The sequence below is a fragment of the Sorex fumeus genome, unplaced genomic scaffold, assembly GCF_029834395.1.
Source record: "Sorex fumeus unplaced genomic scaffold, SorFum_2.1 ptg000072l, whole genome shotgun sequence".
Classification (NCBI taxonomy): Eukaryota; Metazoa; Chordata; class Mammalia; order Eulipotyphla; family Soricidae; genus Sorex; species Sorex fumeus.
In genome coordinates this window covers 67,525,131-67,542,128 of record NW_026606129.1, presented here as the reverse complement: position 1 = coordinate 67,542,128, position 16,998 = coordinate 67,525,131, and the positions used below count along the sequence as shown (strand labels likewise).

Here is a 16,998-nt window from a genome sequence, read left to right as displayed (position 1 = left end):
ACTGACCTATTCAGATAACTAAAAAACAGTAAAAGCACGGGCTAGAGAGTTAGTATAGCAGGTAAGCAGCTTGTCTTGCAGACGGTTCACCTGGGGTTCAATCCCTGACACCCCATGTGGTTCCTCAGACACCACCAGCAGTGAACCCTGAGCTGAGCACAGAAACAGGAGCAAGCCCTGAGCACTGCCAGGTGTGCCTCCCTCCCCCCAAGAAAAACAATAGCACTGTAGCACTGTCCTCCTATTGTTCATCAATTTGCTCTAGCAGGCACCAGTAACATCTCCATTATGAGACTTGTTACTGTTTTTGGCATATCGAATACACCACCGGGAGCTTGCCAGGCTTTCCATGTGGGTGAGATACTCTCGGTAGTTTGCCGGGCTCACCGGGAGGGGCAGAGGAATCAAACCAGGGTCAGCCACGTGAAAGGCAAATGCCCTACCCACTGTGCTATCACTCCAGCCCAAGAAAAACAATAAAAAGCAATATATATATATATGTTATAAATATGATAGTGAAACTAACATCGGTCTGTTTCTTACTGTCTATGTAAGAATGTCTTCTTTGTTTTCCAAGTTCAACTTCTTTTCCCTGAAAGTAATTACTGTTAAAAGTTGGCAATTCCATCCATTTGTATATGATCTCACCTTTTTTCCATGCTTTTACGCAGGAAGATCACACAGCATGCAGTATGCACACACTTCCTGCAACATCAACACAGAAAGAGCTAGCTTTCAGAATAGTTATTGTATGTATATAAAACTCTACTTCATCAATCAATCCCCACGGGTAGTTTCTGGGATTTTTTTTTCTGCTGGTTTGTTTTTACTCATAAAAATGTTGCAGTAAACATTATTCAAGATTTGGGCAGCCATTTGGGAGTATATCCACTGCGCTACATGAATTTGTACCGGTTGAGTCCCTGGCCGAAGAACATTTTATAATTTGTCTGATATTGCTTGATTTTCCTCTTCGCAGCTTTAGCTCTCCCACAGACAATGCCACAAATGCCTGCCTCACATTGCCAATGCAATAGCCCAGTTTACTTTCTTGATTTTAGCTACCTAGTGTTATGGGAACTGGGATCCCCGAATCAGTGCGATTTCCATATTTGATTATGTTCTCCCTTGCTGTTTTCCCTGTTGAGGAAAACCAAAAATAATGAGTGATGGTAGTTGAATAGACTTGCTTTCTTGACTCTCCTATATACAGCCTCAGACCCTCGGGTGCTAGGAAGTCCTATTGTTGATGTATTCTGTCTGTTTTATGTATTTCCTGCAGGAGGAAAGCTGAACAAGGACCTGCGACATTTCCTTAATCAACGGTTCCAGAAAGGGTCTCCTGATCATGAGCTCCAGCAGACCATAAGGGATAACCTTTACCGCCATGCTGTGCCTTGTAAGTAGTTTGGGGGCTTCTTTCCTTTCTCTCTTTCCCTCTTTCTTTCTCTTCCTCTTTCTTTCTTTCTTTCTTTCTTTCTTTCTTTCTTTCTTTCTTTCTTCCTTTCTATGGATATTGTCTGTGCTTTTCTTTTTTTATTTGTAATTTTTACCAAGACATTGTGGTTTACAAAGTTGCTCATAAGATAGTTGTTTCGGATATGCATTGTACCAACACAGTCCTACTGCCAATGTAGTTTGGGATTTCTTACTGCTGAGTATGTGTGTGAAAATTCAGGAAAGAAGGAACACCATGGTTAGTTCTGGAACACTTCTCTGTTTTCTCTCTTAGTAATTCCCTAAGTCCAGGGCATCAAAATTGACAGTGGGATGTTTAAGACCTAGCCCTCCATTTACTAGCTTGTAATGCCAGGGTAGGCATTTATCATTTGCAAGGTTTATTTTTCACATGAGGACTAAGGACACCTCAATTACACTAACTTCAATGTACTTTTATGAAGAGTAAAAAGGGAAGAGGCATGTAGATGCCTTTTATAAAGTTTTGGCATCGTGTAAGCATCCGTGATAATCAGTACTGAGGTTTGATGGAATGGGCCAAGCCTTCAGACTGACCTCTGCAGAGCAGAGAGTTCTTGTGACTCCTCAGAGGAGGGAATGCCTCAGCGCATTCTTTCCCTCCATATTTTCTCTTCAGGTCACCCAAATTTCTTAGTACACAAACCATTATGTGTAGTTGATCAAATGCATTATTTTAATGGCTTAAAAATTCCAGACCCCAGACCATTAAAGGAAGGTATTTTTTGTCTTAAGGAAAAGAGGGAGGGAGGGAGGGAGAAAGCAAGTTAGTCAGTCTATGGGGTAGTTGAATGAGCAGCTTAATTATAGTGAAATATTACTAGACTCTATCAAACTGTGTCTAGGCAGCTAACTGTACGGTAGGTATTCTAGAAAGACACGAATTCTTCCATTTTTTTCAGAATATAAAAGAGTCTTTCTGGTTTTATCACTTGAACTTTTCTTTGCATAATTAGTCAGGCCTTCAAAGGTCCACACTGTCCACACTGTCATTGATTTGCTCAAGCGGGCACCAGTAACGTCTCCATTGTGAGACTTGTTGTTGCTGTTTTGGCATTTCGAATGCGCCACGGGGAGCTTGCCAGAATCTGCTCTGCTGGCGGGATACTCTTGGTAGCTTGCCAGGTTCTCCGAGAGGGACGGAGGAATCGAACCCAGGTCAGCCATGTGCAAGGCAAATGCCCTACCCTCTGTGCTTTCATAGAAATATAATTTTTAGTCAACTCAGGAGAGTGAGGAATACATCAAAATGGAAGCTACTCTGTTTATTGCTAATTTATTTGCTTTTAATGGTTTTATTTTTTAAATATTATTTTGCAAGTGATGTGCTAGAGTCTAATGTTTTCTGATACTACTGCTCTCCTCCCTTCCAAATTAATATATTTAATAAGATATTCCATAGATATTTAAGAACTTAGACTCTAAGTCTAGACTGAGGCATTTATTTATTTGGGTTTTAGGCAACACCCGGCTGTGCTCAGGGTATACTCCTGGGTCTGTGCTCAGGAATCACTCCTGGAACGATCATATGGGTGCCTGGGGTCAAACCTCTTAGTTGAATGCAAGGCAAGTGCCCTACCTGCTGCCCTATCTTTACAGTCCTAGACGAGACCTTTAGAGAACAAATTTGTCCTTCATCTTTTTTTAAAAAAAAAACTCAGGTTCCAAGAGGAATAGAGGTTGATTGCAAGCCTTAAGATTGCCCCTTTCAGACTAGAGAGATTTTTCAGCAGGTAGGAAGCTTACCTTATACATGGCTGACCTATATTAAAACCCCAGCATCCCACGTGGTCCTCTGACCCCTGCCAGGAATATATCTGAGTGTAGAGCCAGGAATAAGACCTGAGCACTCCTGGGTTTGGCCCCAAAACAAGACAAAATTACCCTTCTCTGCTGAGCACCAGAGCACACTTGCTTGGAAGATGTAGTGATATATTAATGTGCAACTCTGACCTTGTTTCTTTTAGATTTTTTAGTGTTGAAATGGAAAATTACAACCCTAATGATATCCTAATTATGTTAGTTCAATGGGTGAAGGATTCTTTTTTGTTTTGTTTTGGGGCCATACCCAATAGTGCTCAGGGATTGCTACTGGCTTTGCACTCAGGGATCACTCCTGGTTGAGCTCAGTGGGCCGCATAGGATACCGATTTTAATAGGTCAAGAAATCAAGGCATCAGGGAAATCCAATAAAAACAAAAGTGGCCAAGACTTCAGGATTCCTAAGCCCATCATTGCCCCATCTTGCTATATTCTTAGAATTATTCTTTGAAGTTGAGATTTTTAACACCCATTTTACAGATAAAGAAACAGAGTCACAGGTGAACTTACCTGTGTGACAGATCTAGATCCTTGGGGCCCTTAAGCCGTCCAGGGCTATTTCTGTAGCTGGACTTCAGTTGCCTTTGAAGATCTAGTGTAGCAGGCTAGACACAGTATCGCAGAATCCAGTCATTGCAGAATTGTGATTGTTCTCTGTGCAATTTTTCCCTAGTTAGGCTCCAATTTAAGAAATGGGGAGCGGAGCAGTGAACACACCATTCTTGATGCATCTGTGGTGTTACTATGGTTACATTTTGGCATGCTTTCCCGTTTATTTTTTCCACTGATTTATTGGACCTGACTGATCTAAGTGGCTTTTTTTTAAGCGTACCACTATGTAAGAACTGGGGGAAAGATGACTTCAGCCTTTTAAAAGCAGTGGAAAACCATGTTTTGTATTTACTTGTCTAAGCTCTTGGTACAGAGGTTTCATTTCTATAAAGCCAGTAAATCAGGAATTTGAAAAGCAGAAATAATCTGCCCACCACGAGAGAAAACAGGTAACATTTTCAGTTTACATTTCCTTCATAAAATGGGAAGGAAATCCAGAAAGTGTTCTGTTTCCGAGACTGGCAGGAATGTTGCTTTGAACATGAGCAGACGTGTGTGTGTGTGTGTGTGTGTGTGTGTGTGTGTTTGTGTGTTTTTAGGGGATGGGGATGGAACTTGGTATTATGTTCTGGGCTTGAAATATTGTGGCCATGTGTGTGTGTGTGTGTGTGTGTGTGTGTGTGTGTGTGTGTGTGTGTGCGTTTGTCTATTTTGGTCTTTTGACTTACATGAATGGTCAAAATTCCTACCAACCAATGTTAATGGATTAGGAAACCATCGATTTGGAGACTGAATTTTCCGGATTGTGTTGCAGCTGTGCCACGGGGAAGCCTGCTCGCATAATCTATGTTTTCCAGAACTTCCTGCCGCTGCTACTTTAATGTTTCAGAAAGGATAAGCTCCTGAGCACACGCTTGCAGGTTGGGGTAGGTGGCTTATTTCTAATGACACAGGAAGAAACTTAGTTGTTGTTGGAGATGAAGAAGTAAATTTGCTTCCTTATTTAAATTAGCTTATTTATCTGAAAAGCAAATTAAAATTTGCTTATTTATTTGCTTATTACTAAAAAACTACTTTTTGTTTATTATGGTGCATTTTTTTCCACTTGGGTTTGTTCTCAGGCGTATTCCTTGGCTAACACACGGCAGGTCATAGCATCCCAGTTTCACAGGTAAGGAAGTGAAGGAAATGTAACTTCCTTAACGTCCTTCTCCTTTTAAATGCCACATTACTCACATTTCCTCCAGCACTATTTTAATTTTTTTCATTTCTAGCAGCCTTATTGAGAGATAACTCCCGTACCATCCAATTCTCCCATCTAAGTGTTCCTCTAGGGCTATTTTTATTACACTTGTTATTATTCTTCACTCCCCTTTTCGTTTGCTTTTATTCAAAAACTTTCATGATTTTCACAGTATGAAAAAGGTCACTGCAGTTGAAATTTAATTGCATTTACCATTGAAAATCTCTACCAAATAAAAAGTTGTGGCATGAAAGAGAACTAGAAGTGGAATGAGCTGGAAGTCCTGGTGAGAAGTGGGAGGCCTTTTCTGGAGCTAGACGGCTACATGCCAGTCCACAACCTCTCTCTGGTTTTGTTTACTTATTTGTGCTACACCTGGAAGTGCTCAAAGCTTATTTCTGGCTCTGTGCTCAGATATCACTCCTGACAGGAATCAGGGATCCATGTGGGGTACTGGGGATTGAACCCAGATGGACCGTGTGTCAGGCAAACACCTTACCAGTTTTTCTCGTTCTTTGGCCTTTCAACCTTCTTTTCAAGTTTTCATTTGATGCCACGTTCCCCATGAAGGCCTCGAAAGTTTTGACCCGTTTTCTTCCTCATTGCCACCGTTCCAAAGCCCTTTTAACATATGCCTGCATGCAGTGTTTGTAGTTTTTCAGAATACAACTCATCAGAGGTGAGGTCAAGACTAAATCTGCTTCATTGACCAAGCCATCTTTTGTTCAGTGCCTGGACTAGAGGATACTTATATGTCAAATCAATTAAAAAAAGATCATGCCGCTGTTCATTTTCATGTTTATCTTGGTTGCTTAGCATTTGTGAGAAATATCAGAGCTTCTTTTGATGCAAAACTTTCAGAATTAAAAGCAGTTTTGAGACCTTGAGTTGAGCGATGGCTGATAGAGGATGCCACTGATTACTTGACTGGTAATCCAGCCCAGAGGGGAAAAATCCTGACTTCCAAGGGCCAGGAGCTGTAGGACCCACTCATAGCTCCTCCTAATTATAGTCTAGCTACCATTGTGCCTCCTGCATCGATAGCCTTCTTGCTTTATGACTTCTTGTGCTTGCTGACACGCCAGCATCAGAGATTCTTGCTTTGGTATGGCCGCCTTTCCCCTAAAGATAAATGCACTTACCTGACGGGGCTTGTCGTTTGCTCTAAGCTTGTTGTCAAAAGGAGATACAACTCTTCCAATGGTGCTTGCTTTCTGGAAGTCTACATACCTGCCATTCTTTTTCCTTTCTCTGGGCTTAACTCTTACCTTTCTTTGCAAGCAAAGGAGAAAGGAGCATTCAGTTTTGTTCTGTAGCTTAGCATTTTGTTGATCAAGGCTCTTCCTGATACCAAGATAGCCTATGTAATTGATCATTGGTTTATGAAAATTTGCAAAGATATAAAACCAGACATGTGATGCTGTAAATTAGTGTGATTCTGGTAGAAGTATCCTTTAAGGTCAGGCTTTTTAGTATCTGCTAACATTTGGAATTTACATGTGATGCTGGAAATTTGTATGATTCTGGTAGAAGTATCCTTTAAGGCCGGGCTTTTTCGTATCTGCTAACATTTGGAATTGTTTGTTATTTTGAGTCTGATTGCCTTCCTGGGATGTAAATTGCTTGTATTTTCATTTGAACCGTCTTAGCTTCTCTTACACAGAGCTGTTTCCAGTACAGATTGTCCAGAGTCAGCCCATTCTGAAATAAGAGCTGGTGGTACGAAGCAGACCAATTTATTAGCAACAGGCTGGGATAAAAAACTTTGTGTTGAAAAAGTGCTTTTACCTCACCCTGAATGTCCTTGTGTCCCAGATGTGTTTGACGTGAGTGGGATGTTTCAGATGCTTCAGATCATGATTCATGAACTAGATAATTCAAACATTTCTAAGACTAAACAGGTAAAAGTCAGCATAGTTGTTCCTTTGTCCACTAACTCAATTAAATGCTACCCAAAATTAAAGAATTCCTTTAGTCTTTTATTTCCTTCTATTTTAACTACAAGTTCCCATGTTATTGTTTTATATTGGCAAGACTGCTACACCACCCTCACCGCCAATGTCATTAACCCTCCACCACTGTCCCGGTATCTCTTGCTGTCCATATCCTGTATATGTAACCTCACGTTATTGTTCTTTATTTTTCTCATTTATATGAGCAAGATCAGTTGGTATTTGTATTTTTTTCCTTCTGACTTGCTTCACTTGGCACCCTCCAAATCCACCAAGTTTCAGCAAACAGCAAGATGTCATCTTTTCTCAGTGCTGAGTAGTATTCCATTCTGATGTGTGTATGTTCATAGGTAGATAGATATGTAGCTAGCTAGCTAGATAGGTGATAGATAGATAGACAGATAGATAGATAGGTCATAGTTTTTGTTTTTTTGTTCTTTAACACAATCATCCATTATTGGGCACTTGGGTTGTTTCTAGGTCTTGGCAATTATAAATAATGCTGTGATGAATTACGTGCGTGTGTGTCCTTTGAGACTAATACTTTAGTGTTCTTGAGATAGCTACCCGGGAGAGATTCTTTTGGTCTTTGGACACCGAGTTAGTTGCTTGGGCTGGAGAAATGACAGTATAGCAGGGAAGGTGCTTGTCTTGCGTGCACCTGACTCAGGTTCGTTTCGTGGCACCACGTCTGGTGACCCAAGCTTCCCCAGGTATCATCCCTGATCCAGAAGCCAGGAGCAACTTTGAGTACCAGTGGGACATAAGTGGGATGCCCTCCCAGGATGCCCTCCCTGCCACAACCCCGCGCCACCCCCCCCCCCCCCGCCCCCGGCAAAAAAAAAAAAATCCTAGCCTGTTGTAAGACTGTGACTAGTAACAATAATAATAATAATAATAATAATAATAATAATAATAGATTTCCCATTTTGGGCTACTGTAGTTTGATAATACCCTGTCATGATCCATATATATATATATATTTCTTTTTTTTAATTTTGGGGCCACACTAAACACTTCTCAAAGACTATTCCTGGCTTTGTCACTCCTGGGAGTGCTCAATGGACCACATGATTGCCAAAACTAAACTGGAATCTGCTGCATGCGAGACAGCCACTTTTCCTCCTGTGCTATCTCTTTGGACCTACTGCCTTTCATTTTTGACTCTGGCCTCATCCAGGCCACATGGCTATCAAATCTAATCTCACATTTTTGGGTTTCTGAAACCCTGCCTCATTTTTATTCACTCTCAATTATTATTTTTTTTTTTTTGGTCACACCTAGCAATGCTCAGGGGTTACTCCTGGCTCTGCATTCAGGAATTACTCCTGGCGGTGCTTGGGGGACCATATGGGATTCCGGGGATCGAACCCAGGTTGGCCGCATGCAAGGCAAATGCCCTGCCTGTTGAACTCCAGTCCCTCACTCTCAAATTTTCTTGCCTATAATGCAATCAGTAACACACTCCAACTATAGTGAAAGTGTCTGCATTGCTTCTCAATTCTTCCTCTACCTTTTCTGTTATTGTCAGTTTAGTAGTTTTTGTTGTGCCTCTGACTGCTCAGATGTCTCTGGGCTTCTCCTTTCCACAAATCCACCCTCACACTTCTTATACAGAGTTTTTTTTTCTCCTTTCCAACAAAATGTATTTGTTCTACATTTGTTACCTGTTGTCTTGTTCTCAAAGAAACAAAAATGATAAATTAAATAGCTCACACAGTGTGGTGTAGGGTTTTCCATTCCTCATGAAACAGGTGTTTTACCTGATGCTATATACCCTATGCGAAGAGATATTCTAAAACAAAGTTAATTAACCAGCAAAGTAACCTGTGCATTTCCAAAAGTAACATAGCAGGAACTGGAGAGAAAGTACAGGGCATAAGGGTTTTTTTGCCTGCTTTCTGCCCACCCCAGTTCAATGCCCCACTCTGGATTTGATCCCTGATCACTGTCAGGAGTCTCTCTTAAGCAATGAGCCAGGAATTTCCCTTGAGTACTGCAGATGGTCCATACTCAGCTCCCTACCCCCAAGTAACATAATAGTACCAGGGTGTCTTGGGCAAAATTAAGGATTCTGTTTTTCTTTAAAAGATAATACAGGGAGCATTATACAGGGGTTAAGGAGCTTTCCTTGCATGCAACTCACTCTAGGTTACTCCTGTGAAGAGCATATGGTGCCCTGAGCACAGAACAAGGAGCAGTTTTTGAGCACCATTGAGTGTGGCCCAGTTACACCTGAAAAAAAAAAAAGAAGAAAAAAGAAGAAAGTACATTTTGCTCAGATACAGCTGGTGTTAGATCATAAAATTACAAAACTATAAATTTTCAGCCACATTATTATATGATGGACTTTTTTAAAGGTTGAGAGGGAAGTGGGAAGTTCACTACTGATGCCAGGAACATACCCCACGTTTGTTACAACTCAAAACAAAACACTGGTTCTGACTTCTATATTTCCTCGTAGGGACCCTTACAGCCTCTAGCATAGGATCAATACACACCTTCCCCATGAGAAGTATAGATGTCAACCTTGGTGGATGCAAGGCTCACTACTTTCCATGTAATAGAGTTGGGCCACACAGGGCTTTCCTCAACCACATTGTCTCATCTCATTAATGATGTTTATGAGAGTGAAATGCAGGAGAGGCGAGAAGACACATCGTATGTCAAGTATTGAAAAGTCTTCTTTATAAACTATTTTTCTTCCATATATTTTCCCTATTAAAAACATCTTAAAGCCTAGCATTTCCTCTTTTATTTTTTTGAGTTCTCATTAGTTCAGGGCTTTTTTTGCATATATAAATGTACCTCTCCATGTGCTCATTCATATATATGTGAATCTTGTTATGATAAATATAATTTATTTTCATGGGGAGGGCAAGTTAAGTTGAAAACATTTTTTTCTCCAGTGTTTGTTGAGTAACAACCCAATGCTGGATGCAAGAAAAGAATATAGTGAAGATTAATAATTGGATTATTCAGCCAATAATAGACATGCTTAAAACGGTACATTTCCTGCATATTTCCAGCCTCAGCTAATGACCTAATGTTCTTTTTTCTTGTATTCTTATATATTGTTAACCCTAATAGCTATCATATATTTACTGAGTAGATGGCGTCAAATTGGGGGAAAGAGAGAAAAAGCAATGAGTAAACATAAAAGTTCATATCATTGGACTTGATTTATATGTGTCTGTTAATAGATTCCTATAAAAACTTCATTTACTGTTATTCTTTACTCTAAAGTTCTCAAGGGTATAGATAAAGGGAAGAAAGCCAGAGAAGTTTAGATTTAAGTTTAATTAGAGTTGATGTAATTTCTAATTTTCTTATGAAAACATCGTTAGACCAAATCTTATTGCTTACTAATAACATTTGTCATTAATCAGGTGTTTGCTATGTACCAGACCCTTGCCTTAAGTGATTTATAAGTTTTGTCTCTTTTAACTCTCTCCAACCCCTAAAATATAAGGAGGTCTCATTTCTCTAGAGTAAGAGTGAGCTATGGATAGCGGAGGTATGTCTTGTCTAAGGATGTGAAATTTAATAAAGATGGAATCCATATTCAAATACAACCCTAACTACCCCCAATACTCTAGGCTCTTTGTTTATTTTTCTGAGTTTAGAGACACAGTAAAGACCACTGAAAAGGTTAACAATGAACTTTAAAGTGAATTGGATTAGTCCTTGGATTAGTCCTTGGCTTGATGTAGGATACTAATATATCTATCTGGCAGCCATGTTAATTTATTTAATTGCTTTATAATTTTAGCCGACGTTTTTCCATCAAGATTTGTTGCAATTATACAGCAATTTCCGCAGCAATTTATGTAGGGACATGGAAGTTTTCACAGTACCCTTATTATTTATTATTTATGTTGCTAGAAAGTTTACCACATTTTACCTCTCAGTACTCATTTAACTTGAGCATGATATACACTATATTTCTTCAGATATCTTGATATCATTTTTTCAATAAAAGTGTGAAAATAAATTTTCCAACTTGTGTTTGCATTTACAGTGAGATGCAAGTACAGATATTTTGCCAGATCTGCTGATTGTCTAAAGCCTAGTGTTTGATGATCTAAAGTCTTTGTGGAATCTTTAAGTTCCATCCGAAAACATCCCATATTGTCATTGTCCCCCGAGCACCACCAGTAGTTTCTAAGTACAGATCCAGGAGCAAGGCCTGAGCATCACTGGGTTTGGCCTTAAGAATTTATGGAATTACCCAAAATGGTTGCCTTAAATTTAAGCAAGAAAATATCTTTGTATTATTTCCACTTTAATATGAATAAAGTAGACTTATTGACAACTAAATGATATCATTTTCCTATTGTGTTTAAAGCTCATCAGGGCCAGGGGAAGGAGAGATAGTACAGTATGTAATGTGCTTATCTTGGTGGCTGACCCAGTTTGATCTCAAATGCCCCCTATGTTTCCTGAGATGGCCAGGGTGATCCTTGGGCATAGAACCAGGAGTAAGCCTTAAGTTCAGCCTGGTGTGCACTTCCAACTCCCACCTTCCCCACTCCCCAAGTTTACCAGGGCCAGAAAAAGAACTCGACAGGCTGAGTGCATGCTTTGTGTGCAAGAGTCCTGGGTTCCATCCCTGGTATCACATAGTCCCTGAGCACCATTTGGGAGTGACTCCTGATTAGAGTCTAGAGTTGCCCCCAAACACCACCTGGTGTGACCCAGAAAAAAATCAGAATAAAATTAAGCAAAATAAAATTACATCCCTCGTGTTTTTTTTTAAATACATGCTAATAGGGATCAAGAGACACTGTGAATACAGTTATTCTCAAATGATTACAAAGAATCACATTGGTTAAAAATGTAATATTTGTGGGGAGAAAGAGCAGGTGAAAGTATATTAAGGTGTTGATGGTGGGACTGGAATGATAGTATAGCAGGTAGTACATTTATCTTGCATGCAGTTCACCCTGGTTCAAACCTCAGCACTCTTATAGTCCTTAAAGCCCCATCAGGAGTGGTCCCTGAGTGTGGATCTAGCAGTGAGCCCTGAGCACCACTGGGTGTGGCCCTATTCCCCGTTCCCCTAAAAAAAGTTACTTATGAGAAATTTGGGTGAATTGTATATAGTGTCTTTTTCTCTTGTATTTATGTAACTTCCTGTAATTTTTTTTCTTTTTGGGTCACACCCGGAGATGCACAGGGGTTACTCTTGGCTGTACACTCAGGAATCACTCCTGGCGGTCCTCGGGGACCATATAGGATGCTGGGATTCAAACTCGGGTCAGCCGCATGCAAGGCAAACGCCCTACCTGCTGTGCTATTGCTCCAGCAATAAATTTGAGATTCTTCCTGTAAATTTGAGATTCTTTCTTAGTGAAGTATTTAATCATAGGGGAAAGGCCCCTTCCTGCTACAAAGGATCCAGTGTAGTTTTCGGGAAAGAAGACTATATGGGAATACTATATATTTGCTTTCCCCCTTATTAATGTTGGTATTTTATTTATTTTGCTTTGTTTTGTTAGTTTGTGGAACTCCAGCAGTGTTCAGGGTTTACTCCTGTCTCTGCACTCAGGAGTTACTCCTGGAGGTGCTTCGGGACTCTGTAGGATGTTGGGAATGGAAAACAGGTCTGACGTGTGCATGGCAAGCTCCTTACCTGCCATGTTATCTCTCTGGCCCAATGTCAGTGTTTTTAAAAGCCTAGAATTGAGGTATTATACTAATAATACTTTGATAGATCATGCCAATTAAGTTATAGAGGCTAGATTGAAATTTGTTGTACATACATTGGGCATATATTATTAATATTTTGTGGAGGGACATGGATGCAATATGCAAGTGTGTTCAAAGCGTATTCCTGACTGCACTCAGGGATCACTCCAGGTGGGGTTCAGGGGTGGTCTGGTCAACTGCAAGGCTATATACTCTCTCTCTCTCTCTCTCTCTCTCTCTCTCTCTCTCTCTCTCCAAAACCTTGCATGTGAAATGTCAAAAGTGCTAAGTAGTTTCTTCTATGGAGGGCTGGAGGGTGGGGCACTTGTGATAGTGTCAGCTACTATTTCCCACATAATTCTTGGTAGTCACTCTTACTGCTGCTTCTGGCATTATAAGGTGCCAGGTGTCAAACCCCAGGTTTCTGTGTGCAGAGCATGTGGTCATGCCCTGGAAGCCATCTTCAGCCCTCTGCTTACTGTTTAAATGATAGTTTCTCACTTAATCCTTGTGAAAATCCCACAGGTTCAGTACATGCATTATTCTCGTCGATCCATGAGGAAGCTGGGTACCTTAGTAAGATTAGGTACTAAGACTATGGGATAATACTAGAACCTAGGCGGCCAGGAAGGGTGATAACTACATTCTTTACTATGTCAGTGTTAGTATATAGACATACTGGATATGTTTAGAAAATAAATTATGAAAAACTGTATTAAATGGATCTTAAATAGCTGCTAATATGACTTAGATGAATATACGTGTTCAATAATAATATAATTAATATTTATCATTTAACTTTTTTGATCATTTAGATATATGAGGTTTTATTCTGCAATACCATAACTTACTTACTATTCTCAGTGGTCCAGTGAAGCAGATGTTATTAATGATCAGGATCCAAAGAAACTGAGTAACAAAACTTTAAGTGGCTTGTTCAATATTTAATAGCTAATAAGCAGTGGAGCTATGCTGTATTATTCTAGAAGTTTCACTCTTAAACAGTGACCCACATGACCTATTATGCAGAACTCTAGAACTCAGTTTCTTAAATTTTGTAACTGAATGTGGAGGGTTGGGAACATTTTGTTTAAAAAAAGATTTATAATTTGTTATCAGTAAATTGTTTGCTTGATATGCCAGAGTCATGTAAAATTTATTTAGATAAAAGGTTGTGAAGAGTAGAAAAAGTTTAAGAATCCCTAGAAAACATTCATTTTATTTATTATCATTATTATTATTTTGATTTGAGAGGGCACATTCAGATGTGCTCAGGGTTTATTCCTGGGTTTGTGCTCAGGGGTCACACCTGGCAGGGCTCGGGGAACCATATGGGATACCAAGGATCAAAAACCAGGTCTGCTGACGATAAAGCAAGCATCTTACCCATTGTACTATCTTTCTAGCTACAGAAACATTTTTCTAAAGAAAAAAGAGAGATCGTACAGAGTTATAATATGTGTTTTGCACATGGCCAGCCCTGGTCCTATACCTGGCACTGCATGGTTCCCACTGAGCACTGTATGGTTCAGTCTCCCGCCCCCAAAAGGGAAAAAAGACTGAATAACCAAACATACACATTCTTTGGGTGAAAGAATTGTATTTATTCTATTACAAGTACTCCCTTCCTCTGAGATCTCATCCCAGCCAGCACATTATCCCATTCCATTGGCTCTTTTCAGTTTGTAATCTCGGTGAATCAAATGGTGGCCTTGACCTTGGGGGCATGAGCCATCCTGACTGCATGACTTTAGGCATTGACAGTAGCAGAAGCTCAAATGGCCATAAAAAGGTAGAAACAAATCACCATTACTATTGGAATAGAGAGTCTCACCTATGTTTTCTATACAAGGTGAATTGATGTGTTTCCTTTGTCCGATGAGGACATTATCTGCTTGATTCTAGATCACAGAAGCCTGATGCTTCTGGTTACAGGCCCTTGCCATTTTTAGCTAACTTAACGGTGAAGATAGTATTAAATCAGATTTTATTAGACAGTAACTATTCTTTATTTCTCTCCCATCAATTAATTGATGCATTTAGTTTCCTGGCCTTTCTGCATTTAATCCTGTTATCTGTTCTCCCGACAAACACTACTGTGTATCAGTGTGGGCAGGTCACAGTGTTTCGTGTTCAGCATTTTGGGGTAAACTGGTTACATTTCCTGCTTGTGGAAAAATACAATACAGTGGCAAAGACAAGCAGGAAACAGCTGCAAGGGAGTAAATCCCATTACAGGCTAAGTCTAGTACAACTTATCCTGTGTGACTTCCATGAATGTGCGGGCACTACACTCCATCCTGAGACAAGTGAATCCACGTTGCACAGGAAGTAAGGTAAATATCAAAGGAAAGGCAAAAGGAAAAGTATCTTTCCCAGGGAGTATCAGAAATATCAAGTCATCATCTCATAGCATGTGACTGTACTCAACATTTCTAGCATTCATTTCTCTTTATTTTTATTTTATTTATTTAATTTGTACCTTGGGGCCACACCTGACTGCTTAGATATAAGCCTGACTCTATGCTTAGGCGTCACTCTTGGCTGGGTTCAGGGACCGTAGAAGTGCCAGGGATCAAACCTGGGTCAGCGACGTATACAGGGCAAGTCCCTTTTACCTGCTGTACTATCTCTCCCTCAGCCCCCTAATTTCTCTTCACAGAGGAATCTGTTTAATAGGTTATATTAAAGTCCTATAGATGGAGTTTGCCATGTTGGACCTCAGCAAAATCTAATGTTATGACTCAAGTTACCAGTTGGTTTTAATGTTTGCATTTAATTTATGCTTTCTACATACGTTCAGCAAATCAGTATAATTGTATCACTCGCTTCAATGTTTAAAACATAAACTAATGTTTTATGTTTAAAACATTAGTTTTAAACTAATGAACACGAAACACTGTGACCTGCCCACACTGATACACAGTAGTGTTAGTCTATTAGTTTTGTACTAATGGCAGTATAGTCTGCAGTAGACTTCACACTTAATTACCTTTCATTCATCTTAATGAAGGTTGGTAACTATAGATCTAATCTTATTTGAAGAGAACATCCCACAAAAGTCGAGATTGGAGTCTCTATAAACTGGCAACCTGAATCAAATGACTTTTTGCTCCTTCCTCTGGAGCAACCTTTTTCTTTGTGGGATGACCCCTTTGTACCAAAGCTTTGATTGTTTCTGATCTAGTACCAGGTAGACATTCACGAACCTGACCTGAGCCTGGTGAGTGATAGCAAAGCAAGCAAGCTCAGCTCTGACAGAACCCACTCATTCCAGAATACAACCTTCTGGCTGTTATGCTGGTGATATTCAGAAGTTCCTCCTGGCATTATTCGTGAGGATTGAATCCGGCTTCCATAGCAAAGCATGCACACCAGCCCTTGCTCTAGTTCCCCAAATTAAATATGTTTTTCTTTTCTCAGTTGCCATCAAAAGGAAGACTCTTTTTATTCCTTGGACCGTTTCTTTTGAAGTTTCCATATTTGTAGTTGTGTGGTCAACTGTCACTACTTATCCACTCTACCTGCCTGTTTGAGTGGAGGGGGCCGTTTGAAATGCTCTGCTCTGAAGGGGAGCCAGAGCGTGGTCGGTAGAACATGAGTAAGGAACATGCTTTGCATGAGGCCGATCCCAGCTCGATCCCCACCACTGCTCTCATTCTATGATGACTGCCAGAAATGACCCCGATCACAGAGCCAGGGGCCAGACCTGAGAATGGCCAGGTGGACCCCTCTTTCCTCCAAAAAAGAAAAAAAAAAAGGGAGATGCATTTTTTGTGACATTAGACATGAAGTCATTTTTAAGACCAGCCAGCTACTGACCTGTAAAAGATTTATTACTTCGGCTCTAATTGTGGTTGCTGTACGTAATTGAATCTGACATTTTTTTCGTCTTTCCTATTTTCTAAGATAAGATCAACACAAACCTTACAGGATTGTTGAAAGGTACCATTTCTGTTTGCTGCATTAGTTGATTTGAGGGTTATTCATTCCTTTTTTCTATCTATAAAAGGTTTTGCACAATCTTAATTTTACTTAATGAGAGAGATTTTTTAAAACTTTCAGTGGAATTCTGAAAAGTAAACATGGCCTCAGTCACAGATGGGCTATTTTCCATGAGATAGGCTGTGAAAGGGCCAGAGATATTACAGAGGTTAAGGCTCTTGTGTTGCATGCAGCCCGCCCGGCTTTGAACCCCACCACCATGAGAAGAGAACCCAAGCAGAGGCAGGAGTAAGCCCTGATGTTAGCTCATTTTGGAAG

At 40.1% G+C, this 16,998-nt stretch overlaps 1 protein-coding gene across 12 annotated transcripts in view; it reads left to right on the top strand.

Annotated features, from left to right (window-relative positions):
• Positions 1–16,998, top strand: part of MAGI1 (membrane associated guanylate kinase, WW and PDZ domain containing 1) — a 782,434-nt gene that overhangs the window by 457,110 nt on the left and 308,326 nt on the right. For all 12 annotated transcript variants that reach the window (XM_056129863.1, XM_056129871.1, XM_056129870.1 and 9 more), the window contains exon 2: positions 1,283–1,399. In XM_056129863.1, the coding sequence (XP_055985838.1) occupies positions 1,283–1,399 (117 nt within the window). The remainder of the gene's footprint in view (positions 1–1,282; positions 1,400–16,998) is intronic.